This window comes from Ranitomeya imitator, chromosome 1, assembly GCF_032444005.1.
Source record: "Ranitomeya imitator isolate aRanImi1 chromosome 1, aRanImi1.pri, whole genome shotgun sequence".
NCBI lineage: Eukaryota > Metazoa > Chordata > Amphibia > Anura > Dendrobatidae > Ranitomeya > Ranitomeya imitator.
This window is the reverse complement of record NC_091282.1, coordinates 1,014,299,494-1,014,325,839: the sequence shown is the minus strand read 5'-3', so window position 1 is coordinate 1,014,325,839 and position 26,346 is coordinate 1,014,299,494. Positions and strand designations below refer to the sequence as shown.

Here is a 26,346-nt window from a genome sequence, read left to right as displayed (position 1 = left end):
GAGCGGCACAGAGCCGGGTGAGCCAGCAATGCGGGTCACATGGGGCAAAAGAGTTCTAGAACTGCTCTAGAAACCAGGCAAGATGGTGATCAGTAGGTATTGTAAAACCTACACTATATTACATACATAGCATAAGCATTGTGCTGAGACTGGTTGTGTAAATGTCTGGTTAATTCAGCCAGCATGTTCATCACTATGCGCCCAGTGTGGTTGTGCACCGATCCACCCTAATTCCATATCACTGCTTAACAAGGCACAGCCGCCATTCTGGAGTCTGGCATAGATTGTTGCTTCATGCTACTGTGAAATATAACTCGTCTCTCCATGTGCATGCTCCGCAGGCTTGTGTAGTAATCAAGTGCATTATTCATCAGCACAAGTGAGGAAAACCTCGAGTGAAAAAAAAAATAAACTCATTACTCCCAATTAGTAGTTTGGGCGTTGGCATGAGCCACCTTTTATATTATGACATTGCCTCTGGATGAGAAAAGTGACAAGCCTGCAGAGTGATGTTCTCCATAGTGGAGGCTACCAGGACTTCTGGATTGTGAGGAATGAAGGTGCCGCAACGCTGCATCTCCGGAGCATAACCTCACTTCTAGCTGATAGATCCAAAGTGTTCTGTGATAAATGTTTCCATCTCTAATGCCAGGGTTTTCTGCTTTCACAGTTGAAGCGTCTGTACACAGCAGCCATGTCCACTGCACAGATAAGACCATTGAGGCAGCAGAGGCTCTGCTACACATGGAGTCTCCCACCATCCTCCGGGATTCCAGGAGCCCCCCAGGTACACCTTGTTTTCCCTTCACTTACTGTGTTGGCATGCTAACAAGCTTGATTCTTGCACATTTAATTAACAAATATGAAATTAACCAGTTCCTGTCCTGTGCCACTTACCACTTTGCTCACTCCTGGTTCCAAACAAAAAGTGAGCACGTTAACTTGTTTTCACTAGACAACCCCTTTATCACCAATCCACAGGATAGCTGGTAACGTCTTCCTGATGTCCGTTTCATCTGAAGGACAGGAGTGATGCCATCCATTAGCTGCCACAGATTGGCTGCAGTGCTCATGTGACATACGTCATGTGATTCCTGGGAATCCCAGCGCCGACACCGTAGGGGTATACAGACTGTTATTTTACATGGCGGAATATCGTAATTGATAAGTGGTTGCCTGAGTAGTGGACAATCCCTTTATGGGGTTTGTCATCAGATACAATTGTTGGCAAATTATGGCCACTCTGGCGGTCAGCGGAGTCATGTGTCTGCAAGCCTCTGTGTCTGGTCTGATAAATCCTGCCCCTGTAATACAAGCACTACTAGAGTCCTCCAAAACTGTTTTTGTACTGATAGTGGGGGTCTCGAACATTAGATCCTCTATGACGTCCAAATCCCCATGTCTTTATGAGCCAGCCAACCTGTGTAACAGTATACATGGCAGACAGAGATATTCAGAGATTAGCAGTGATCTTTGTTATAAGCCTTCTGTATTAATGAGTGTAGTGAAATATGGCGCAATATTAGGATAGTGTGAGAACAGACCTGTCCCTGGACATATTGCCCTATAACCTGGAGATGTACTAAAGGTCCTGTACCTCCATATGCACTGCTCTAATCTCTGTATAATGCCTGCTTCTAAAGCTCCTGCACATATCCATATTATAAACTACAGCTAGACTTGTGTACTTCTCATCTGTAATGACTACTTCATGTTATGTTACTTGGTGGGATCGCGCTCACAGGGTTTGTAGTCTGTAACCATGGATATGCATATGTCTGCACACATGCTGAAGACACAATGGTAGTTTTAATCTGAACTTTAAGGCTGTGTGAAATGTTAATATTTTATAGTGATATAAAAAGTGTAGTTGTGGCACTAGTAATTCGTTGTTAACCCTATACAACTACTTTAACGCAGTCCTAGCATTTTACCATGTGTACATGGAAAGACAGCTGTCGCTGGTTTTGCTACTGTGAAGTAGATCTTTGGAGAAGCACTTTAACACCAGAGTGATTTGTTTTCTTGTGCAAACACACTAGTAATATTATCACCCAATAAATAATAAATATAGTCCGGTAGATGGCAGCTACAAATTCACCAGCTATGGTAATGCCATACACTGCATTTAACCGGTATATCCTTGTACATTAGATGGAAAGGCAGCAGTGTTACAGAGTAGGTGCATGGTGGCGGAAACTAATGTGTGTACTTGTTTCCCTCTTACAGTAGAAGTGTATGTACCACCATGTGTGTCCACCCCAGAGTTCATCCATGCTGCCATGAGGCCAGACGTGATCACGGAGACTGTGGTGGAAGTGTCCACGGAGGACTCTGAGCCCATGGATTCCTCCCCCATCCCGATATCTATTGAGCTTGGAGAGCCCATGAAAAAGAAAAAAGGTAATTTCAATTAATTTCTACAGATTTTTATGTTTTTCTGATGCCTGGATCTAAAATGTAGCGCTGTATTCCAGTAGGGAGCAGTAATCGCTTTATACATATTCTGTTATATCAATTAAGTGGTCTTATGGCCTTTACTGTATTTCTATGTACAGCTGGTCGTAAACCAAAGATGCAGCAGCCAACATTTGCCAACGGTTCGCCAGATTTGGGCATAAAGAAGAAACCACGGGAAGGAAAAGGTAAAAAGAGCTTACAGCAAAGAAAGAGAAAAAAAAACACATTACATGGAAGCTGTCAGGATTTCCTGATTCCTGCAGCATGAATCAGTCGGGCTGTGTGACCGCAGCTAGGTAATTTACTCCGAAAAGCTGCAGCATTTCAGAGAATGTCATTTGAAAATCCGCCTGAAGACTAGAGAGATCTGACTAGTCCGGTGCGGTCCCTGACTGGCTTCTCCCTGCTCTACTTGACAGGTCGCTCCCATTGTACATGTGTGGGAGAGGACGGTCAGTCAACTGGAAGGGGGCTAGGAGAAGCCAGTGGGGGGCTGCACCAGACTAGTCTAATCTCTCTCTAGCCCCCAGCTAGCTTTTCAGGGTAAAACATACTCAGCTGCTGTCACAAAGCCATTATCTAATTCAGGAGTTTCAAACTAGGCTGGGTGTATGGGCCTCATATAGAAAAATAAACTGCATTTGGGAGGCCGCATTCCTTGAAAGATAAAGAGACATTTTTATTTGTACCATTTTTCCTTCCTATACACCATTTGAACATTTTTGCCATGTTTATTATATTTTCTGTAGTGCTTGGGTTGTTATGGATATGGTGATAGCAAATGTGCACTTTTTTGTTTACTTCAACTTATAGAAAATAGCACTTTTAGTGGCAAAATATTTTTCATGCTTTATTTTTTATTTTTACAATTTTGTTTTCTCCAAATAGCCACATACAGTAATATTGTCTTACAATTAGCACTGTATAGTAATTCTAGCAAACATCTTATAGTAATGTGCCACATCCTGGTCGCCATCTTGTGGTAATGCCTCCCCCCCATCCTGGTCGCCATCTTGTGGTGTCGCCATCTTGTGGTAATGCCTCCCCCCCCCCCCCCCCCCCCCCCCATCCTTGTCGCCATCTTGTAGTAATGTGCCCCATCCTGGTCGCCATCTTGTGGTAATGCCTCTCCCCCATCCTGGTCGCCATCTTGTGGTAATGCCTCTCCCCACATCCTGGTCGCCATCTTGTAGTAATGCCTCTCTCCCCTCCCCCCCCATCCTGGTCGCCATCTTGTGGTAATGCCTCTCCCCCATCTTGGTAGCCATCTTGTGGTAATACCTCTCCCCCATCCTGGTTACCATCTTGTGGTAATGCCTCTCCCCCATCCTGGTCGCCATCTTGTGGTAATGCCTCTCCCCCCATCCTGGTCGCCATCTTGTAGTAATGCCTCTCTCCCCTCCCCCCCCATCCTGGTCGCCATCTTGTGGTAATGCCTCTCCCCCATCTTGGTAGCCAATTTTGTGGTAATACCTCTCCCCCATCCTGGTTACCATCTTGTGGTAATGCCTCTCCCCCCATCCTGGTCGCCATCTTGTGGTAATGCCTCCCCCCCCCCCCCCCCATCCTGGTCACCATCTTGTGGTAATGCCTCTCCCCCCATCCTGGTCGCCATCTTGTAGTAATGTGCCACATCCTGGTCGCCATCTTGTGGTAATGCCTCTCCCCCCATCCTGGTCGCCATCTTGTGGTAATGCCTTCCCCTCCCCCCCCATCCTGGTCGCCATCTTGTGGTAATGCCTCTCCCCCCATCCTGGTCGCCATCTTGTAGTAATGTGCCACATCCTGGTCGCCATCTTGTGGTAATGCCTCTCCCCCATCCTGGTCGCCATCTTGTAGTAATGCCTCTCTCCCCTCCCCCCCCATCCTGGTCGCCATCTTGTGGTAATGCCTCTCCCCCATCCTGGTAGCCATCTTGTGGTAATACCTCTTACCCCATCCTGGTTGCCATCTTGTGGTAATGTGCCCCATCCTGGTCGCCATCTTGTGGTAATGCCTCTCCCCCATCCTGGTCGCCATCTTGTACTAATGTGCCCCATCCTGGTCGCCATCTTGTGGTAATGCCTCTCCCCCCATCATGGTCGCCATCTTGTAGTAATGTGCTCCATCCTGGTCGCCATCTTGTGGTAATGCCTCTCCCCCATCCTGGTCGCCATCTTGTGGTAATGCCTCTCCCCCATTCTGGTCGCCATCTTGTAGTAATGTGCCACATCCTGGTCGCCATCTTGTGGTAATGCCTCTCCCCCATCCTGGTCGCCATCTTGTGGTAATGCCTCTCCCCCATCCTGGTCGCCATCTTGTGGTAATGCCTCTCCCCCCATCCTGGTCTCCATCTTGTAGTAATGTGCCACATCCTGGTCGCCATCTTGTGGTAATACCTCTCCCCCATCCTGGTAGCCATATTGTGGTAATACCTCTCCCCCATCCTGGTCACCATCTTGTGGTATTGCCTCTCCCCCCATCCTGGTCGCCATCTTGTGGTAATGCCTCTCCCCCCATCCTGGTCGCTATCTTGTAGTAATGCCTCTCCCCCCATCCTGGTCACCATCTTGTAGTAATGTGCCACATCCTGGTCGCCATCTTGTGGTAATGCCTCTCCCCCATCCTGGTCGCCATCTTGTGGTAATGCCTCTCCCCCATCCTGGTCGCCATCTTGTGGTAATGCCTCTCCCCCCATCCTGGTCGCCATCTTGTAGTAATGTGCCACATCCTGGTCGCCATCTTGTGGTAATACCTCTCCCCCATCCTGGTAGCCATCTTGTGGTAATACCTCTCCCCCATCCTGGTCACCATCTTGTGGTAATGCCTCTCCCCCCATCCTGGTCGCCATCTTGTGGTAATGCCTCTCCCCCATCCTGGTTGCCATCTTGTAGTAATGTGCCACATCCTGGTCGCCATCTTGTGGTAATGCCTCTCCCCCCATCCTGGTCGCCATCTTGTGGTAATGCCTCTCCCCCATCCTGGTTGCCATCTTGTGGTAATGCCTTTCCCCCCCCCCCCCATCCTGGGCAGCGTTTTTGAGACCCCTTGTCGTCTTCATGCTGCTTGTAATTCAGGCAGCATGAATCTAATGAGCAGGTCCCGTTATAACTTCTGTTTTCCGGAGCCACATTTGCGTATAGCATCAGATGCAATATGCTCATGACCCCCAGCTTCTGCTCTGCTGCCCAGTATCCTACCGCTGTGCGCCAATCCTCTGGCAGGGCAGGATAGAAGCACAGCTGGGAGGGGACAGTAATTCCTCCATCTCCTCTGCTGCCAGCGTCCGTGGGAATCTCCCTGCACTTACGTGATATCCCACTGCAGTGCGATGTTTCATTCGCACCCATAGACTTGTATAGGTGTGAGTGAGCAGAGTGTCGCTGCCAATCGCTATAACAAAATAATGACGGATCTGAGCGGCCCCATAGTATAACACTGGGCAGAGCGCTATGCCATGTTTAAACTCGTAGCACTCTGCCGTGTTATATGGTAGTGTGACTCTGGCAGAAATCCTGCCGCTTTCACATTTCCTGTTATTTACGAAAAGACTTTTCATCAGTCTCATTGTCATTAGTGATGAGCGAGTGTACTCGTTGCTCGGGTGATCCCCTGCTCAGTGATCACTGTTCAGATCAGCGCATGCTTGGGTTATACAAAAGAAAGTCTATCTCTGCTTGTGCACGTGTTTATTTAGAGAATATAGAGAGATCTATCCCAGGAAATCTAGTATCTGTTTTTGTTTAAAAAAAACAAAACTAGAAAACTTTTCTGGTTTGTCATACTCTTCACTAGCCACTGACTGCTGCTGATGTTGACTGGAGATGTTCAGGGATCCAATTTTATACAGGAAAACTTGTAGTTCAAAATCAGATGGGAATGGTGGACATCTCCATCCACAAAAACATCAGCTATGCAGGCCTAATAAATTGCTTTCAGAAATGAGCATTTCTAAAAATACTTGATCTACTAAAATCTTACCAGCCGCACTAGTAGTACGCAAATCACTTGTGGCAAACCCAATGTGGCATGGAATGCTGTTCAATTTTTTTTTAACCCCTTCCTGCCCCATAATGTGCTATGTTCTAGAACAGGTTTAGGAGCTGAGCCTATTCTACACAAGATGTTAGTTTTACAGCAGCGACTAGGACTAGCTCTGAGCGGCATTTAACCCATTTACGACCTACGATCTATAGGTGTGTCATAGGTCGTCTCCTTCTCTTTGATGCCGGTGCTAAGCCCGCATCTTTTCAGGCACATGACAGCTGATTTGACCAGCTGACATGTGCTCCTAACAGCCATGGGTGGTATCTCAACCCACCTGGGTCTGTTAACATGTTAAATCTCGCTGTCAATCTGACTTTGGCATTTGAGTGACAGGAAGCATGTCACAAACCCCACCCAGCGGCACCCTTGCCACGTGATTATGGTGCGCCAATAGGTTGGCGTGACAACCGGGGGTCTGCAGAAGACCTATGCTTGTCATTGCAGATCTGCTATGAACCTTGGCCCGTGGCCAGCTGTCGTTGCAGATGATCATTCCTGCTATGTGTAGCACAAGCGATCAGAAAATGGAAGCGTCAAGTCTCCTAAGGAAACTATTGAAGCAAGTAAAAAGTGTGGGGGAAAAAAAATTAAAAATGTTAAAATCCAAATCGCCCCCCTTTTGCCCCATCTACTATATAATTGTCTAAGGGTCACTTCCGTTTTTCTGTATTTCTGTCTCACGGAAATCCCGCGTCGCGGCCAGCTGGCTGTGACCAATCAGCGACGGGCATAGAGTCCGGCCGCGAAATGGCCGCTCCCTACTCCCCTGCAGTCAGTGCCCCCTTCATACGCATAACGCGGTGTAAGGCAGTGCGTTAACGCTGCCATTAACCCTCTGTGTGACCAACTTTTTACTATTGATGCTGCCTATGCAGCATCAATAGTAAAAACATATGTTAAAAATAATAAAATAAAAAAATCATTATATACTCACCCTCCGGTGGCCCCCGGATCCAGCCCAAGCCTTTCCCGCTCCTCGCGCACCGCTCCGGTCGCAATAATGCATTGCGGCAATGACTGGAGATGACGTAGCGGTCTCGCGAGACCGCTACATTATCACGTGTTATTGCCGCTTGGGACCAGAGCGGTGCGCGAGGAGCGGGAAAGGCCTGGTCTGGATCCAGGGGCCACCGGAGGGTGAGTATATAACTATTTTTTATTTTAATTTTTTTTTTTTAACAGGGATATGGTGCCCACATTGCTATATACTACGTGGGCAGTGTTATATACTACGTGGGCAGTGTTATATACTACGTGGGCAGTGTTATATACTACGTGGGCAGTGTTATATACTGCGTGGGCAGTGTTATATAGTACGTGGGCAGTGTTATATAGTACGTCGGCTGTGCTATATTCTACGTGGGCTGTGCTATATACTACGTGGGCTGTGCTATATACTACGTGGGCTGTGCTATATACTACGTGGGCTGTGCTATACGCTATGTGGCCGGCCGCAAACAATCAGCGACAGGCGCAGTCCGGCCGCAAATTGGCGCGGGAATTGAACCACGCTTCGCTAATTGGTCGCGCCCGGCCAGCCGAATTCTGTGTATTCATTGTATTGTTTTAAAATCTTCATAAATAAACTACATACATATTCTAGAATACCCGATGCGTTAGAATCGGGCCACCATCTAGTTCATAATAAAACAATAATAATTAAAAAAAAATTGATATCGCTACGTTCAGAAAAGCCCAATGAATCTGATCGGTAAACGGCGCAATGATAAAAAACTATATCTACCCTAAAATGGTATCAATAAAAGTCATCTCGGCGCACAAAAAAATAAGCTCTCACCCAGCACCAGATCCTGAAAAATGGAGATGTTGCAGGTCCTGGAAAATGACGCACTTTTTTTTTAACCCCTTAACCCCCGGAGCTTTTTTCGTGTGTTCGTTTTTCGCTCCCCTTCTTTTCAGAGCCATAACTTTTTTTGTTTTTCCATCAATATGGCTATGTGAGGGCTTATTTTTTTGCGGCACGAGTTGTACTTTTGAACGATACCATTGGTTTTTACCATGTCGTGTAACAGAAAGCAGGAAAAAAATTCCAAATGCGATGAAATTGCAAAAAAAAATGCAATACCACACTTGTTTTCTGTTTGGCTTTTATGCTAGGTTCACTAACTGCTAAAACTGACCTGCCATTTTGATTATGCAGGTCATTACGAGTTCATAGACACCAAACATGTCTAGGTTCTTTTTTTTATCTAAGTGTTGAAAAAAAAATCCAAAATTTGCTACAAAAAATAAAATTGCGCAATTTTCCGATACCCGTAGCGTCTCCATTTTTCGTGATCTGGGGTTGGGTGCAGGCTTATTTTTTGCGTGCCGAGCTGATGTTTTTAATTATACCACTTTTGTGCAGATACATTTTTTTGATCGCCCGTTATTGCATTTTAATGCAATGTCGTGGCGACCAAAAAATGTAATTTTGGCGTTTTTGATTTTTTTTTTCTACGCCGTTTAGCGATTAGGTTAATCCTTTTTTTTTTTTTTTTATTGATAGATCAGGTGATTCTGAATGTGGCAATACCAAATATGTGTAGTAACGATCCACGTAGAGAATAAATGAAAGTGGCACTCACCCAGATGTTGCTGAATAATGATGTCCTTTATTCAGAAAAACAAATGGACAAACATGAAGAGGAGAGGCGGCTGGTAGCAGTTAGGGTGCGGGAAGGAGGAAATGGACGACGGCCGGTCCTGGACCCGCACCCTAACTGCTACCAGCCGCCTCTCCTCTCCATGTTTGTCCATTTGTTTTTCTGAATAAAGGACATCATTATTCAGCAACATCTGGGTGAGTGCCACTTTCATTTATTCTCTACGTGGATCGTTATTATATATCTTATGGTTGAGCACCACCCATTAGTTGCCATCCTGGATTTCGTGCCGCATATGTCCTGAATTGAATCCTGCGTGAAGAAGTGAATTGTTTGCCTCTTAGCCGCCTTAGTGCCTTCCTACTTCTAGCCTCTTTCCAAATATGTGTAGGTTTGATTTTTTTTTTTTATTATTATTATTTTGATTGGGGCGAAAAGGGGGTGATTTGAAGTTTTATAAAAAAAAATTTATATTTTTTAACTTTTTTTTTTTTGCATGCTTCAATAGCCTCTATGGGACTACAGAAGCATGCTCTACATGATTTGATTACCTCTGCTACATAGAGGTGAAGCACAGATCACCTCTATGTAGCAGAAATGCAGCATTGCTTTGAGCGCCAACCACAGGGTGGCACTCACAGCAATGTGCCATCAACAATCATTTGGCGGTTATGGCAATACACCGATGACCCCCGATCATGTGACGCGGTGCGAGTGGCAAAAGTCTGAATTCTCCTTTCTCTCTCCCGTGGTATGATATATCATCCCTCCCTCCCCACCCCCCCATATTCCTCGCTGTAATGAGCGGGACCACGTGACCACACGGGATTTTGATCTTACCAGGATAGGTCTCCATTCTTTTAAATGGAATACTTAGGCTATATTCACACTTTGCGGATTTTGCTGCGGATCCGCAGCGGATTTGACCGCTGCAGATCCGCAGCAGTTTCCCATGAGTTTACATTTCAATGTAAACCTATGGGAAACAAAAAACGCTGTGCACATGCTGCAGAAAAATCCGCGCGGAAACGCTGCGGATTACATTCCGCAGCATGTCACTTCTTTTCTGCTGATTTTCACCTGCTCCAATAGAAAACTGCAGATGAAAATCTGCAGAAGAAAACGCAGTAAAAACCGCGATAAATCCGCAGTAAAAACCGCGATGGGTTTTCACTGCGGATTTTGCAATTCTGCTGCGGAAAAATCCGCAGTGGAATCTGCAGAGTGTGAACATAGCCTTAGTCTGAGGAAAAACTCAGGCACGTGAACAAGCACCACAGACTGTCATAGGTACGAGAAAAGCACGGAAGGCACTCGTATGAGAAATACCGACGTCTGAGTGAGGTGTTAGGGTATGTGCACACGATGCAGATTTAGTGCAGAATTGGTGCAGAACTGCAGCAGATTTTTCTGCTGCAGAAACGCTGCAGAACTGCACTGTGATTTACAGTACAATGTAAATCAATGAGAAAAGAAAAAAGCTGTGCACATGGTGCAGAAAAATCTGCGCAGAAACGCTGCAGATTTCAAAGAAGTGCACGTCGCTTCTTTTGTGCAGTTCTGCAGCGTTTCTGAGCAGATTTTTCTGCACCATGTGCACAGCTTTTTTCTTTTCTCATTGATTTACATTGTACTGCACAGAAACTGCACAGAAACTGCACAGAAACTGCGCAGAAACTGCGCAGAAACTGCGCAGAAACTGCACAGAAACTGCACAGAAACTGCATCAAATCTGCAGATGCAGATTTAGTGCAGAAAATTCTGCACCACATTTCCTACGTGTGCACATAGCCTTACTCTGCTTATTCTGCAGACCAGATGACCATTGTGAAAATAGAGGTACAGTTTGCAGAATCATTAGTGCTCCTGCTCATTTTGGACTGTTTATGGGGCAAAGAATTCTTCTGCTGATAAGTACATGTGACTGCTAGGAATGAAGAAATATTTTTGGGTTTCTCTAGGAAATACGACTTACCTGTGGGAGTTCCTGTTAGATTTGCTTCAGGATAAGAATACGTGCCCCAGATACATCAAGTGGACACAAAGGGAGAAGGGCATCTTCAAGCTGGTGGATTCTAAAGCCGTTTCAAAACTTTGGGGGAAACACAAAAACAAACCAGACATGAACTATGAGACTATGGGGAGAGCTTTACGGTAAGTAGGACACACATTACAGACTAGAACATGACTGTGAGAGTGATCAGAGTAATTGCCCTGATTTCACTCCTAACCATGACCAGATCTGAAGGCAGTACCTGGTACAGAGAGAAAGCTGCCCAGATACTGAAGATATTGTTGGGGTATGAGTGTGTCACCAACACACTGACTCTTCCTTGCAAAATCTACATTTTTTTTTTTTTAAAGCCATGTCAAAACTGTTTCACTTATGGGCATGCCACTTATTGAAACTGTTTCCAGATGGACACTACAACGTTTAGGCACACCCCAAATGAGTGGGTCTCAATGGCTGCAAACTGCAAATCAACTTTCATTGTCTGCTTTACATAAGTGGGTACTCATGTTACCTTATTGACTTTCATCCTTTAGATATTACTATCAAAGAGGAATTCTAGCAAAAGTGGAGGGTCAGCGGCTCGTGTACCAGTTCAAAGAGATGCCCAAGAATATTGTGGTCATAGAAGATGACAAAGCCGAGGCCTGCACGGAAGAGATGGTGTCTGCAATTGATGACAAGTCTCTGGAGCGGGTATCTATTCCCACAGAGGGCATACTTAAAATGTCTATGCCAGCACGGATAGAGAAAAACCCGACTCAACAAACATCACCAAGAAAGCCTAGACTTGTCAGCTTGGTGTCTCCTGTCAGTGAGGCACCTCCTCACTCGCCCACCAGCACCACACCAAACCCAGCACAGAGGTCAGTATCTCATTACAGGTTTTTGAAGTACATTGAGTCATTTTTTCCCATTATTTTGAAATTGTTCCCAAACAGAGGCATGGATAGTCTTCTGCTATGCAGAGCACATAATTTGAGACTTATGTACCCCAGCAGATAATATACCGATAACATGCTTCTTTACTTATCTCTATACTGACACGGCTCTATAAATGGGGTATTACTAAGTTATCCATATAGTCAATATGTCCAGCCCACTAGATACAGCACCCAAGAAAAAGCCATTTCTTTCTTACCCTGGGTTCAACAGAAACTTCATGGTTCATCATATAGGTCTACTTGGTACCAGGCAGCACTTGCTTCACTCAGAGCGCTCTCTGCTGGCCACCTGTCAATCATCTTAGAGGCTTTTTAGAATGGATAGTAACTCCGTCTGATTTTGAGAGCACAGCCTGGTATCAAGACATGCCACCAGGGTTGCCAACCTGAATAATTTTTTCATTGAGGTCTAAGTAAAGATTCATTGAGCTTTTAAGTCATGTTGTCTATAGAACAGAACTGATATAAAGACAATAGTAAGATTGAATTCTAAAATAGTCACAGTAATGTTTTACGGGCATTGGAAAAAGTCCCCCTTTTTGTAAACTGTGTAAGGATTGCTGAGAATTGGCGACCCTGCTTGGTATAAAAAGTGTATGTATGTACCGTTCGAAAGTTTATTTTTTTTAAAGAAAAGCATAGTTTTTTTTCAAATGAAGCCAAGATTAAATGATTCAGAAATACAGGTGTATAGAGGCCCATTTCCAACAACCATCACTCCAGTGTTCTTATAGTACTTTGTGTTTGCTAACTGTGTAAGAAGGCTAATGGATGGTTAGAATACCCTTGAAAACCCTTGTGCAAGTATGTTAGAACAGCTAAAAACTGTTTTGCTGATTAGAGAACCTATAAACCTGACCTTCCTTTGAGCTAATTGAGAATCTGGAGCATTACATTTGTTGGTTCCATGAAACTCTCAAAATGGCCAGAAAAAAAGAACTTTAATGTGAAACTCGACAGACTATTCTTGTTCTTAGAAATGAAGGCCATTCCATGCGAGAGATTGCTAAGAAACTGAAGAGTTCCTACAACGGTGTGTTCTACTCCCTTCAGAGGAGAGCACAAACAGGCTCTAACCAGAGTAGAAAGAGAAGTGGGAGGCTCCACTGCACAAATGAGCAACAAGAGAAGTACATTATAGTCTGTAGTTTGAGAAATCGACGCCTCACAGGTCCTCAACTGGCAGCTTCATTAATACACACAAAACGCCAGTGTCAACGTCTACAGTGAAGAGGTGACTCCGGGATGCTGGCCTTCAGGATAGGGTGGCAAATAAAAAGCCAAATCTGAGACTGGCTAATAAAAGGAAAAGATTAATATGGGCAAAAGAACACAGACATTGGACAGAGGAAGATTGGAAAAAAGTCTTATGGACAGACAAATCCAAGTTTGAGGTGTTTGGACCACACAGAAGAACATTTGTAGAACAACTGAACAGATGCTGGAAGAGTGCCTGATGCCATCTGTCAAGCATGGTGGAGGTAATGTGATGGTCTGGAGTTGCTTTGATGCTGGTAAAGTGGGAGATTTGTACAAGATAAAAGGAATTTTGAATAAGGAAGGCTATCACTCCATTTTGCAATGCCATGCCATACTCTGTGGACAGCGCTTGTTTGGCACCAATTTCATCCTACAACAGGACAATGACCCAAAGCACACCTCCAAATTATGCAAGAACTATTTAGGGAAGAAGCAGGCAGCTGGTATTCTATCTGTAATGGAGTGGCCAGCACAGTCACCAGATCTCAACCATTGAGCTGTTGTGGGAGCAGCTTGACCGTATGGTACGCAAAAAGTGCCCATCAAGCCAAACCAACTTGTGGGAGGGGCTTCTGGAAGCATGGGGTGAAATTCCTCCAGATTATCTCAGCAAATTAACTGCTAGAATGCTGAAGGTCAGCAATGTTGTAATTGCTGAAAAGGGAGCATTCTTTGACGAAAGCAAAGTTTGATGGAGAAAATTATTTAAAATAAAAATATTGTTTTTGAACCTTGTCAATGTCTGGACTAGTTATATTTTCAATTCATTTGGCAACTCATTTGATTAACCCCTTACCGGCATCGGACGTACTATACCATCCGATGCCGGCTCCCCTGCTTTGATGCAGGGCTCCGCGGTGAGCCCGCACCAAAGCCGGGACATGTCAGCTGTTTTGAACAGCTGACATGTGCCCGTAATAGGCGCGGGCAGAATCGCGATCTGCCCGCACCTATTAACTAGTTAAATGCCGCTGTCAAACGCAGACAGCGACATTTAACTACCGCTTCCGGCCGGAAATGACGTCATCGCCGACCCCCGTCACATGATCGGGGGTCGGCGATGCTTGTGAATGGTAACCATAGAGGTCCTTGAGACCTCTATGGTTACTGATTGCCCGTCGCTGTGAGTGCCACCCTGTGGTCGGCGCTCACAGCACACGTGCAATTCTGCTACATAGCAGCGATCAGCAGATCGCTGCTATGTAGCAGAGGCGATCGGGTTGTGCCTGCTTCTAGCCTCTCATGGAGGCTATTGAAGCATGGCAAAAGTTTAAAAAAAAAGTTTAAAAAAATGTGAAAAAAATAAAAAAAACATAAAAGTTTAAATCACCCCCCTTTCGCCCCAATCAAAATAAATCAATTAAAAAAATATCAAATCTACGCATATTTGGTATCGCCGCGCTCAGAATCGCCCGATCTATCAATTAAAAAAAAGTATTAACCTGATCGCTAAACAGCGTAGCGGGAAAAAAATTCGAAACGCCAGAATTACGTTTTTTTGGTCGCCGCGACATTGCATTAAAATGCAATAACGGGCGATCAAAAGAACGTATCTGCACCGAAATGCTATCATTAAAAGCGTCATCTCGGCACGCAAAAAATAAGCCCTCAACCGACCCCAGATGATGAAAAATGGAGACGCTATGAGTATCGGAAAATGGCGCAATTTTTTTTTTTATTTATTTATTTTTTTTTTTTTTTAAGCAAAGTTTGGAATTTTTTTTCACCACTTAGATAAAAAATAACCTAGTCATGTTTGGTGTCTATGAACTCGTAATGACTTGGAGAATCATAATGGCAGGTCAGTTTTAGCATTTAGTGAACCTAGCAAAAAAGCCAAACAAAAAACCAATGTGGGATTGCACTTTTTTTGCAATTTCACCGCACTTGGAATTTTTTTCCCGTTTTCTAGTACACGACATGCTAAAACCAATGATGTCGTTCAAAAGTACAACTCGTCCCGCAAAAAATAAGCCCTCATATGGCCAAATTGACAGAAAAATAAAAAAGTTATGGCTCTGGGAAGGAGGGGAGCGAAAAACGAACACGGGAAAACGAAAAATCCCCCGGTCATGAAGGGGTTAATAAAAGTATGAGTTTTCATGGATAACACAAAATTGTCTGGGTGACCCTAAACTTTTGAACGGTAGTGTGTATGTATATAGATAGATAGATATATTATAATATTGGTGTTTGTAGCTTGGCGCAGAGAGTAATTTGATATTTTTGTTTCTTCATAGGACTGTTCGTGTTGCAATGCAAGTGCCTGTTGTGATGACTTCCCTGGGCCAGAAAATTTCCACTTTGGCCGTCCAGTCCATGAACCCAGGGTCCCCTTTGTTAGCCAATACAAGCCCCACAACTGCAACAGCTCCAAAGGTTGTAATCCAGACAATACCAACGATGATGCAAGCTTCCTCAGAAAGTGACAAATTCACAGTGCAACCTGCCAAAATAATAACCATCCCAACCTCTCAGCTCACCCAGTGTCAGCTGCAGACAAAGCCCAACTTAGGTGGTGCTGGGGGCTTGAATCTGTTGGGCACACCACTGACTGTGCGAGCACTTACTCCTGTGTCCATCGCCCATGGGACCCCTGTTATGAGACTAGCGATGCCTGCACATCAGGCTCGGTGCCAGACGCCACCCCGAGTCATTAGCACCCTTATTAAAGGACCTGAAATGAAATCGGACATACTGGTGAGCAGGCAGGACGGAGAAATGAAAACCTATCAGCTGGTTCAAGAGGATAATCCAGCCGATGGGGGCAAAACAGTAACTCATGTTGTGGTGGTTAGTGCTCCTGCAGGAATTACTTTGCCTGTGACTGTCAAGCAAGAAGGGACGGTGGTCTGTGAAAAGTGAGACGCGTTCCACTAGCGGGGTGTAAGATTTGGGTCAAACTGAAAACATTTTCTGTGGATGAAAGGGAGGTGGTTCCAGTCCAGCGAGACTTTAAAGCAAGTGACAGACGATGTGTATATGTGGAGTGTAAAAGACAATTCTGTGAGCGGATGTTGGGTCGCACGCTGACTGGAATATTGCCTCTAAGATCACCAGGAAACGTGACCGCAAAAGGAAACCGAAAGGGACCAAAGTGTTCATTCAGATATACATAGATCTATTTTTAAGGTGCACTAAATAAGACCGAACACTAAAATTACTTTGCAGAGTGGCTGTTTATGCTCCCAAAACAAAGATTAGGTCAAAGCGGAATTGTATATGATCATGTTTTTATTTCTTTATATATTTACAGTATATATGAGTTCTTCTTTTTTTTTTTTTTTTTTTTAATACCAGCAATTTATACCACTGTGTACAAATAGCCCTCATTGAACCGGTGCTATGTGACAACTCTGCTATACAAGTATGTGACGTGGCGCGTGTAAAGAGACTCCTTTTTTAAGTTTTTATTTTTACGCGCAATGTGCAAAAGAGATTTGGATTAAGAAGTGGATTTCATGTGGAAGCCTTAGACTGATTCAATTTTATTTTTCCTCTGAATAAGCTAACGGCTTGTGTAAAGCAATTTTTTTATATATATAAATATATAAATATATTATAGAAAATATGGAGAGAAAAAAAGGAACTTGTACCTAGCACAGTATTGGCATAGAATTACTTGTAACATATTTTATATGGTAGAATAAAGTCTGATTTTTTTTTTTTTTTTTTTTTAAATATTAAACGGCTGAAAAAGTCTAAAAACATACATGTGCTGCCAGCCTTTCAATCAGCGAAGGGTTAAACTACGGGCACGACAGGCAACAGTACGGCAACTTGCTTCTGTCACACGGAATCCAGGCATACATTTCAGCTCCTGCTACCCATTTGAGCGGTCCCCACACGCATGAGCCCCTTTTTTTTTGGAGTGCAAGCATTTTGAAGCCTGCTATTTTTTTAGTTGAAGTAATTGGGGCAGTCTAGGGGAGGGAGGGATAAAGTACCAGTGTTCAGAATGAACTACAATAGTTTGTATATTCAACATTTGAAGTATATTCTATTTTGTTGTACTCTTGTTTCAAAGTGTATTCAAGTAGATTTTACTGCAATATAGAAAATTAATTATATGCCTTGTCTTGTCTTTTTGTTTTTTTTGCCACCATGGATGATATCACTTGATCTTCATTGTACCATACGAATAGGGACCTGAAAGGTTCTGGATTATCATTTCTTGGAATCTTGAGCTCTAAAGGGAATCTGTCATCAAGTTTTTGCCACCTTGAGAGCAGCATAATGTAGGGGCAGAGACCCTGACTCATGCAATGTGTTAGCTACTGGCCTGCTTGCTGTAGTTTAGTGATAATCTCCAGCTGATAAGTGATTTTTATCAAAGGACTAGGCAACCTGCTGCCTTGTAGTCATGATTCCTGAGCTTTGTATAACCCTGCCCTCACCACTGACCGCTTTCTGTGTACACTGCATAGGCAGAAAGGTGCAATCAGTGGTGTGAGTGGGGTGTTACAGAGCTCAGCAATCAGTGAACTGGTAGATCTGCAGTAAAGAAAATAGATTCAGGGTATGTGCACACGCTGCGGATTTTGCTACGGATCCGCAGTGCATTTGACGCTGCGGATCTGCAACAGTTTTCCATGCGTTTACAGTATCATGTAAACCTATGGAAAACAAAATCCGCAGTGCACATGCTGTGTAAAAAAACGCGCAGAAACGCAGCGGTTTACATTCCGCAATAAGTCACTTCTTTGTGCGGATTCCGCAGCGGTTTACACCTGCTCCATTATAGGAATCCGTAGGTGTAAAACCACAGGTGGAATCCACACAAAAACCGCGGTAATTCTGCAGTGAATCCGCAGGTAATCCGCAGTGCGGTTTATTTGAATTTACAAAAACAGGTGTGGAAAAATCCGCAGACATCCCACCTACGTGTGCACGTACCCTAAAAAAAAATCAAAACTGCAGCAAGCAGCGCCGGTTTCACATTTGCGGTGGAGTCGCAGCGTTTATCAGCTTACGCATGACTGCAAAAAAAACACTGGGTTTGTATGCGTTTTTGCATGCGTTTACGGTTTCTATGCGCATGCGTTCAATATTTCCAGGAGGGCGTGTCTAAATCAGTTCCTGGTCATGCGCAGTCTGAAGTACGCAACGAACGCATGCGTACGCAAAGGCATGAGTACGCATGCGTTCCCATAGACAGTAATGCGTTTTTATAACGCACTCATGCCTGCGCATATTTGACGGAAATTTGCCGCCTCAAAAATTGCAACATGGTGCGTTAGCCGTGCCTCGCCACACACCGCGAAAAGACGTATGCGTAAGCAACCGCAGGCGAACGCATGTACCTGCGTCCACAATGTAAAAGATATTAAATCAAGATGCATGTGGACACAACTGCAAATGTGAAACCGGCCTAAGTCACTCATAGGTGAGATCGGTATCTCATGCTCCCCTCACATGGTGCAGCAAGAACCGTCAGATTCCTGTTAAGGCTATATGCACACAATTTTCTGTGCAGATTCTGCATTTCTTGGCAGAAAACGTAGGTCAGAATCTGCGTTTTTTTGCGGTTTTTTATTTCTGTGGATTTGCTGCCAATTTCTTACTTTTTTTTTTTTTTTACTCCTGTGGATTTCTATTATGGAATGGGTGCAGAAATGCAGCAGATCCGCAAAAAGAATTGATATGGTCCTTGTTTTTTTAATCCTCTGTGTTTTCCGTGTGGATTTTTCCGCACCATTAGCACAGCTTTTTTTTTTTTTTTTTCCGGATCTGCAGCGTTTCTGCACGAAAAAACCCTAAGGTTGCAGAACACCCAGTATAACAACAATTAATAAAATGTCGCTTGGATTTCTTTCTCAAATTCGGTCACTATATTTTGCAATGCATTTCCTAACTTTCCAGTTTACCAAAAGCTCATTGTTTCCCAGTGCTGTATCATATCCAAAGTTTTTTTTTTTCGATGTATATTTTCTAACAATGTAAAGTGATACGTTCCACATGGACAACGTACAGTGGAAGGTCTGCGAATGATCTACTAGGCAGACCTATAGTAATGCGTGGCTTCTTACAGATGGACTGACCTTTGCTTATTGTGCCCAGATTTAACCTCTTGGGACCCAGTAAATTGCCTTTAGATATCTCAAACTGCTTCAATCAATTGGGTCTGCTAATATTCACAAGTAAGGCTAGGTTCACATTTGCGTTGTGCAGTCTGTCTAGCGCATACGCCAACGGACTGCGTTAACGCAATGTCTAAAAAGGATCGCATTTAGCGATCGCGCTATCACAGATGCCCAATCTGCGCTAGCGAGAACGGACCCAAAAACGCTGCAGACAGCGTTCGAGGTCCGTCACAAAATAACGGAACATCGCTAACGCATGCCAAAAAAGGCATGCGTTAGGGATGCGTTACATACATGGGTGCGCTAACGGATCTGTTAGATTGTGTTAGTGGCGCTATGTAACGGATTCTGTCAGCGGACACCCACTAACGCAATGTGAACCTAGCCTAAAAGGGTTTCAGGACCTGATTGGGAAACAGTCGCTTATTTACTAAGAATGACTTAATTCAATCTGAAAATTATTTAGAATTGAGAGTCCTCAGTGGTTGATACCTTTTAATGGCTAACTGAAAAAATGGTAACAAATTGCAAGCTTTCGAGACTACATGCGTCTCTTCATCAGGCAAAGACTAAAACAAATTCTGAAGAATCATATATTTATGCACAACATAGTATAGAAAAAAAAAGAGGGGAAAGAAAAAACCATGGATAAGCCAGGTGACATGAAGCAGAATTACCATGGGTGATAAACAGTTACGTCCATAAATATTGGGCCAGCTCTTAGATAAGGATTGTTTTATTGTCCTGTGATTAGGGTCTCTGTTGTGATGACCCCTCATAGTCTGAGGGGCAGGTTCCTTAGTTGATGTAAAAAGACATAAATCCATGCGACACATTCATTCCTGCAGTGAGAGTGTCAAAGGTCGTCATCAGTTTATATTCCCAGACTCTTCTGTCTTTCTGCGATTTGAAATTACCTTTAAGCACAAGTAATTTCATGTCCATAATGTTATGATTTGGGAGACAGAGATTTGTTATGAGGGGTCATCATGGCTTATCCATGGTTTTTTCTTTCCCCTCTTTTTTTCTATACGATGTTGTGCATAAATATGTGATTCTTCATCAGGCATAGACCAAAAGAAATTCTGAAGAGACCTGTGTAGTCTCGAAAGCTTGCAATTTGTTACCATCTTTTCAGTTAGCCATTAAAAGGTATCAACCACTGAGGACTCTCAATTCTACATATTTTTCTATCTACTGGCTAACACGGTACCAAGATATATTTCTTTCCTTAATTCAATCTGAAAAGTTACTTAAGTTTTGGCCAGTTTCTAACTTTTATTTCTCCTATAACAGTAGGGACACACAGAAATTGGTATAGGAAGTGATAGTGGCGTCATAGGTGCTTTCCTTCAGGCCGCATTCACACATCCGTGTGTCACTGTGATTCACAGACTGGCCAGGGTTCTCCTGACCTGAACCTGACAGCCTCAAGGGCATGTACAATATGAAGCTGTCAGGTTCAGGTCAGGAGAACCGTAACTGTTTCATAAGTCTGTGACATAGTATGCATGGTGACTTTTGGATGGCTGCAGGCCAATCATGTCTGTACTAACATAATTAGCTTTGCGTGCTCATCCTATTTGTGGAAAGGTGCCGCCACTGCCTTTTATTGCTTGCAGAAGGCCTAGTCTTTTAAAACTGACCAAGCTACTACAGGCTGCAATTTATTACAAACAAAATGGTGTATATGTAGATAATGTTTTTTTAATTGTGTGTATATATATATATATATATATATATATATATATATATATATTTTTTTTTTTTTTTTCATCTTTTTTGTTAGATATACTTTGCTTATTGTTGGCTCAGTGTGCTGTTCATTGTACACACAGACAGAATACTAATACTGACCAAACAATCCAGCATTCTGAATCCTCCAGTCTGTGGTTTCTCCTGCACTTGCACGCTATTGCCAACCCTATTGATCCTTTCCTTCCAGCAATGCTGATTTGATCAGTAGTTCCGATCTTGTGCGGCTACAATACGGCATCGCAATACTTGTGGCCAGCAGCTGATCGATGCAGCTCATCTTGATACCATGTGTGGGGTTTGCTGCCGCCATTGATCATACATTAGGATTGTGATCCCTGTGAACACTGCAGCATGACTTGTGCTTATTTCTGTAGGTGAAGGATCAATTAATCAAATGTTTTATGCTGGAAAACTGTTGTGAAATGTCGAATAATTTCTGCACAAAAATATTGTGACTTTTGGCCGTTTCACTCAAATTTACAGCAGCTTGAGCTGGGGAGATCCAGGCCGGGACTTGACGTGGCCATACTCGCCCAATTCATCAAAACCGCTGGCCGTTTTTGTCAGAGATGATACTGCAGTCACTGACACGCGTCGTCATAAGGGAGACTATAATGAGAAAGTGCTCAGAATTCATTAACGGGCACACACCTTTTGATGACTTTGGTGCAGGAGTCTCCCCCACAAGTTTCTCCTTGTGCAAAGTGCCAATCTGCATAGGGAGACCATGCAATGCTCCCCTGGAATTTTTACATATGCCAGAATCCTTTTCTAAGTGAAAAAGTAGTACTCTTTATGTGCCCCATATTGGAAGTGGCAATCCTAAAAGTCAATATTCTTCAGCCTTGCCATGCGACTTGGTATAAGAATGCAAACCAGTAACTCCATTAGCAGGTGTGTTTTGGGGTGTATTCCACTCATCAGGGTAAAGCAGGAGATCAGGTTTGGCTGGTTGAGAGAAATCTGGTTGGAACGTTAAGGTGTAAAGCTTTTCCTTATGGAGAGTAGGGACCTTATAGGCTTGGCTATGCTTATTTCTATGGTATGCCATTGTGTTGCTGCTCTTGCCCGCTTCTGTAAACCTATATACAACATAATGGCGCAGCATACCATGGGACAATGTGCACACATGAAATTGCAAATACATACTGGGAAGTGGGGGTAAGAAAACCATAGTGCTGGCAGAATACATGAGCAGAGGAACCCCTCCCTGGTATCAATTGTATGGCGAGTAGCTGCCAGTCGTTCCTGGCTAAGTAACATTGGTATGTACTGGAGAAATGGTTTGAACAGGTAGGGCATGAGTAATACAAACCTTTTTTTTTTTTCCCAGTTTTTGTTAGGGAGCCGGATGCATTTTAGGGTGTAAAACAACCTGTCGCTCAGGTGTAGTGCTTCCTCATCCTTGGTCCAAGAAAGGCAACGTCACACAGGTATTGGATCATTAAGACTTGCGGTTTTTCACCTTTGGATGAGGAAGCATGCTGGACTGGAGTAAGGGATGCTGCATCAGGAATCTGACGAGCGAGGGTTGTAATGCTCCCATTACTTTGTCTTAATTGGGTGACAATGGCATGTGAGTGGCATTAGTCTCCAGATTGTAGCAAGCAGTAGAACATAGCACTCCTGACAGCAGGTGCACATGTAGGAGCCAATCTGTAGTAGATCTATGAAGAACTTGGCCATCAGATGATGTAGAACAAAGACTATTTATTTACACTCCACATAAACATGACATTTCGGTCTCAGTTTAGAGCTACTTCGGATATACGGATTGCCATAGAAGTATATAGGACTCAATGCTGAAACTATATACAGAATAAAGTGTGACTGGAAAGGGGGAATATCACTAGTGGTATGGCACCCATAGGAGTCGGCGTGTGTTACATGGCAGCAGCAGGAAGTGTATATAGCAAATGACCCAGGAAGTCCGAATTGTTCAGCTCACGTAGGGCTTCCTGTTGCTGGCATTTAACATACGCCAACTCCTATGGGTGCCATACCTCTAGTGGTATTCCCACTTTCTAGTTGTTCTGTGTAATGTATACAGTGGCTTGCGAAAGTAATTTGATTTGTGTGTGGTGAGTCAGCACTAGTCTAAAGGTACCGTCACACTAAGCGACGCTGCAGCGATACCGACAACTATTTCGATCGCTGCAGCGTCGCTGGAGAGCTGTCACACAGACAGCTCTCCAGCGACCAACGATGCAGAAGTCCCCGGGTAACCAGGGTAAACATCGGGTTACTAAGCGCAGGGCCGCGCTTAGTAACCCGATGTTTACCCTGGTTACCAGCGTAAACGTAAAAAAAAAACAAACACTACATACTTACCTTCCGTGTCTCCTCCGGCGCTGTGCTTTCCTCTGCACTGTCAGCACCGGCCAGCCGGAAAGCAGAGCGGTGACGTCACCGCTGTGCTTTCCGGCTGGCCGGCGCTCACAGCCAGTGCAGGGAAGCAGAGCGCCGAGGACAGACACGGAAGGTAAGTATGTAGTGTTTGTTTTTTTTAGGTTTACACTGGTAACCAGGGTAAACATCGGGTTACTAAGCGCGGCCCTGCGCTTAGTAACCCGATGTTTACCCTGGTTACCAGTGAAGACATCGCTGGATCGGCGTCACACACTCCGATTCAGCGATGTCAGCGGGAGGTCCAGCGACAAAATAAAGTCCTGGACTTTCTCCAGCGACCAACGATCTCCCAGCAGGGGCCTGATCGTTGGTCGCTGTCACACATAACGATTTCCTTAACGATATCGTTGCTACGTCACAAAAAGCAACGATATCGTTAACGATATCGTTATGTGTGACGGTACCTTAAGTTGGACAGAAAGTAAAGTTATGGGATTAAATAACTAAAAATATGCACATGCTAATGTGTTCACACCTTTTGCAATGAAATCTCTAAAACTTGGACTTATAGTCTTCCTTCAACCTTAATAACTATGTAACTATGACTAATTTGATCAGTTTCTATGAAGAGGTAAGTTCCGGATTGGACCAAGGGAACCCAGTGGATGTAGTGTATATGGACTTTTCAAAAGCTTTTGATACGGTGCCACACAAAAGGTTGATACATAAAATGAGAATAATGGGGATAGGGGAAAATATGTGCAAGTGGGATGAGAGCTGGCTCAGGGATAGGAAACAAAGGGTGGTTATTAATGGAGCACACTCGGACTGGGTAGCGGTTAGCAGTGGGGTACCACAGGGGTCAGTATTGGGCCCTCTTCTTTTTAACATATTTATTAATGACCTTGTAGGGGGCATTCAGAGTAGAATTTCAATATTTGCAGATGACCCTAAACTCTGCAGGGTAATCAATACAGAGGAGGACAATTTTATATTACAGGATGATTTATGTAAACTAGAAGCTTGGGCTGATAAATGGCAAATGAGCTTTAATGGGGATAAATGTAAGGTCATGCATTTGGGTAGAAGAAATAAGATGTATAATTATGTGCTTAATTCTAAAACTCTGGGCAAAACCGTCAATGAAAAAGACCTGGGTGTATGGGTGGATGACAAACTCATATTCAGTGGCCAGTGTCAGGCAGCTGCTACAAAGGCAAATAAAATAATGGGATGCATTAAAAGAGGCATAGATGCTCATGAGGAGAACATAATTTTACCTCTATACAAGTCACTAGTTCGACCACACTTAGAATACTGTGCACAGTTCTGGTCTCCGGTGTATAAGAAAGACATAGCTGAACTAGAGCGGGTGCAGAGAAGAGCGACCAAGGTTATTAGAGGACTGGGGGGTCTGCAATACCAAGATAGGTTATTACACTTGGGGCTATTTAGTTTGGAAAAACGAAGACTAAGGGGTGATCTTATGTTAATGTATAAATATATGAGGGGACAGTACAAGGACCTTTCTGATGATCTTTTTAATCATAGATCTGAAACCGGGACTAAGGGGCATCCTCTGCGTTTGGAGGAAAAAAGGTTTAAGCATAATAACAGACGTGGATTCTTTACTGTAAGAGCAGTGAGACTATGGAACTCTGCCGTATGATGTTGTAATGAGTGATTCATTACTTAAATTTAAGAGGGGACTGGATACCTTTCTGGAAAAGTATAATGTTACAGGGTATATACACTAGATTCCTTGATAGGGTGTTGATCCAGGGAACTCGTCTGATTGCCGTATGTGGAGTCGGGAAGGAATTTTTTTTCCCCAATATGGAGCTTACTCTTTGCCACATGTTTTTTTTTTTGCCTTCCTCTGGATCAACATGTTAGGGCATGTTGGGTTAGGCTATGGGTTGAACTAGATGGACTTATAGTCTTCCTTCAACCTTAATAACTATGTAACACAAAAAAAATATATATCTTTTCATAAAGTGTCACGTGGTCTGAAAGGCCACAGATGCTCTAACACCATTAAACAAAAGGCACCAAGTTGTTGGGAAGTGTTTGTCAGGGTTGAGTTATAAAAAAGAAAAAAATATCCCAATCTCTGATGATCCCCAGGAGCACCATCACATCCATTATCAAATTGAAGGAACATGGTACCACAACAAACCTGCTGAGAGAGGGCCGCCCACCAAAACTTTCAGCCCGGGTTAGGAGGGCATTAATCAGAGCGGCAGCACAGAGATCAAAGGTAACATTGAATGAGCTGCAGAGTTCCCAAGCAGAGACTGGATAGCTGTCCATATGATCACAATAAGCCATACACATAGAGGTGTCCTTTACGGAAGAGTGGGCAGAAAATCGCCTTTACTTACGAAAATAGTTTCCCAAAAGACGTGGTTGACTCCCCAAATGTATAGAGGAAGGTGCTGTGATCGGATGAGACTAAAATTTAACTTTTTGGCCACCAAGGTCCTAATTATGCAAATTGTCTCTTCAGAGAGGAAGAGAGCTAGAACTCTAGTGCCACCTATTGGAAGGTAGCAATCTACAAGTCAATGTTGACCCTTTAATCCCTTCATGACCCAGCCTATTTTGACCTTAATGACCTGGCCGTTTTTTGCAATTCTGACCAGTGTCCCTTTATGAGATAACTCAGGAACGCTTCAACGGATCCTAGCGGTTCTGAGATTGTTTTTTTTGTGACATTTTGGGCTTCATGCTAGTGGTAAATTTAGGTCAATAATTTTTGCGTTTGTGAAAAAAATGGAAATTTGGCTAAAATTTTGCAATTTTCAAATTTTGAATTTTTATTCTGTTAAAGGAGAGCGCTAAAGTGA

At 43.8% G+C, this 26,346-nt stretch overlaps 1 protein-coding gene across 5 annotated transcripts in view; it reads left to right on the top strand.

Moving 5' to 3' along the window:
* The window catches only part of ELF2 (E74 like ETS transcription factor 2), a 150,626-nt gene extending 133,607 nt beyond the window's left edge, over positions 1-17,019 (top strand). For 3 of the 5 annotated variants that reach the window (XM_069743959.1, XM_069743960.1, XM_069743962.1), the window contains 6 exons: positions 671-787; positions 2,230-2,403; positions 2,559-2,645; positions 11,054-11,246; positions 11,640-11,969; positions 15,548-17,019. In XM_069743959.1, coding sequence (XP_069600060.1) covers positions 671-787; positions 2,230-2,403; positions 2,559-2,645; positions 11,054-11,246; positions 11,640-11,969; positions 15,548-16,172 — 1,526 coding nt within the window. In that variant the 3' untranslated portion in view covers positions 16,173-17,019. The remainder of the gene's footprint in view (positions 1-670; positions 788-2,229; positions 2,404-2,558; positions 2,646-11,053; positions 11,247-11,639; positions 11,970-15,547) is intronic. The other 2 variants (XM_069743961.1, XM_069743963.1) reach the window with 1 other exon arrangement.
* Positions 17,020-26,346: the final 9,327 nt, after the last annotated feature.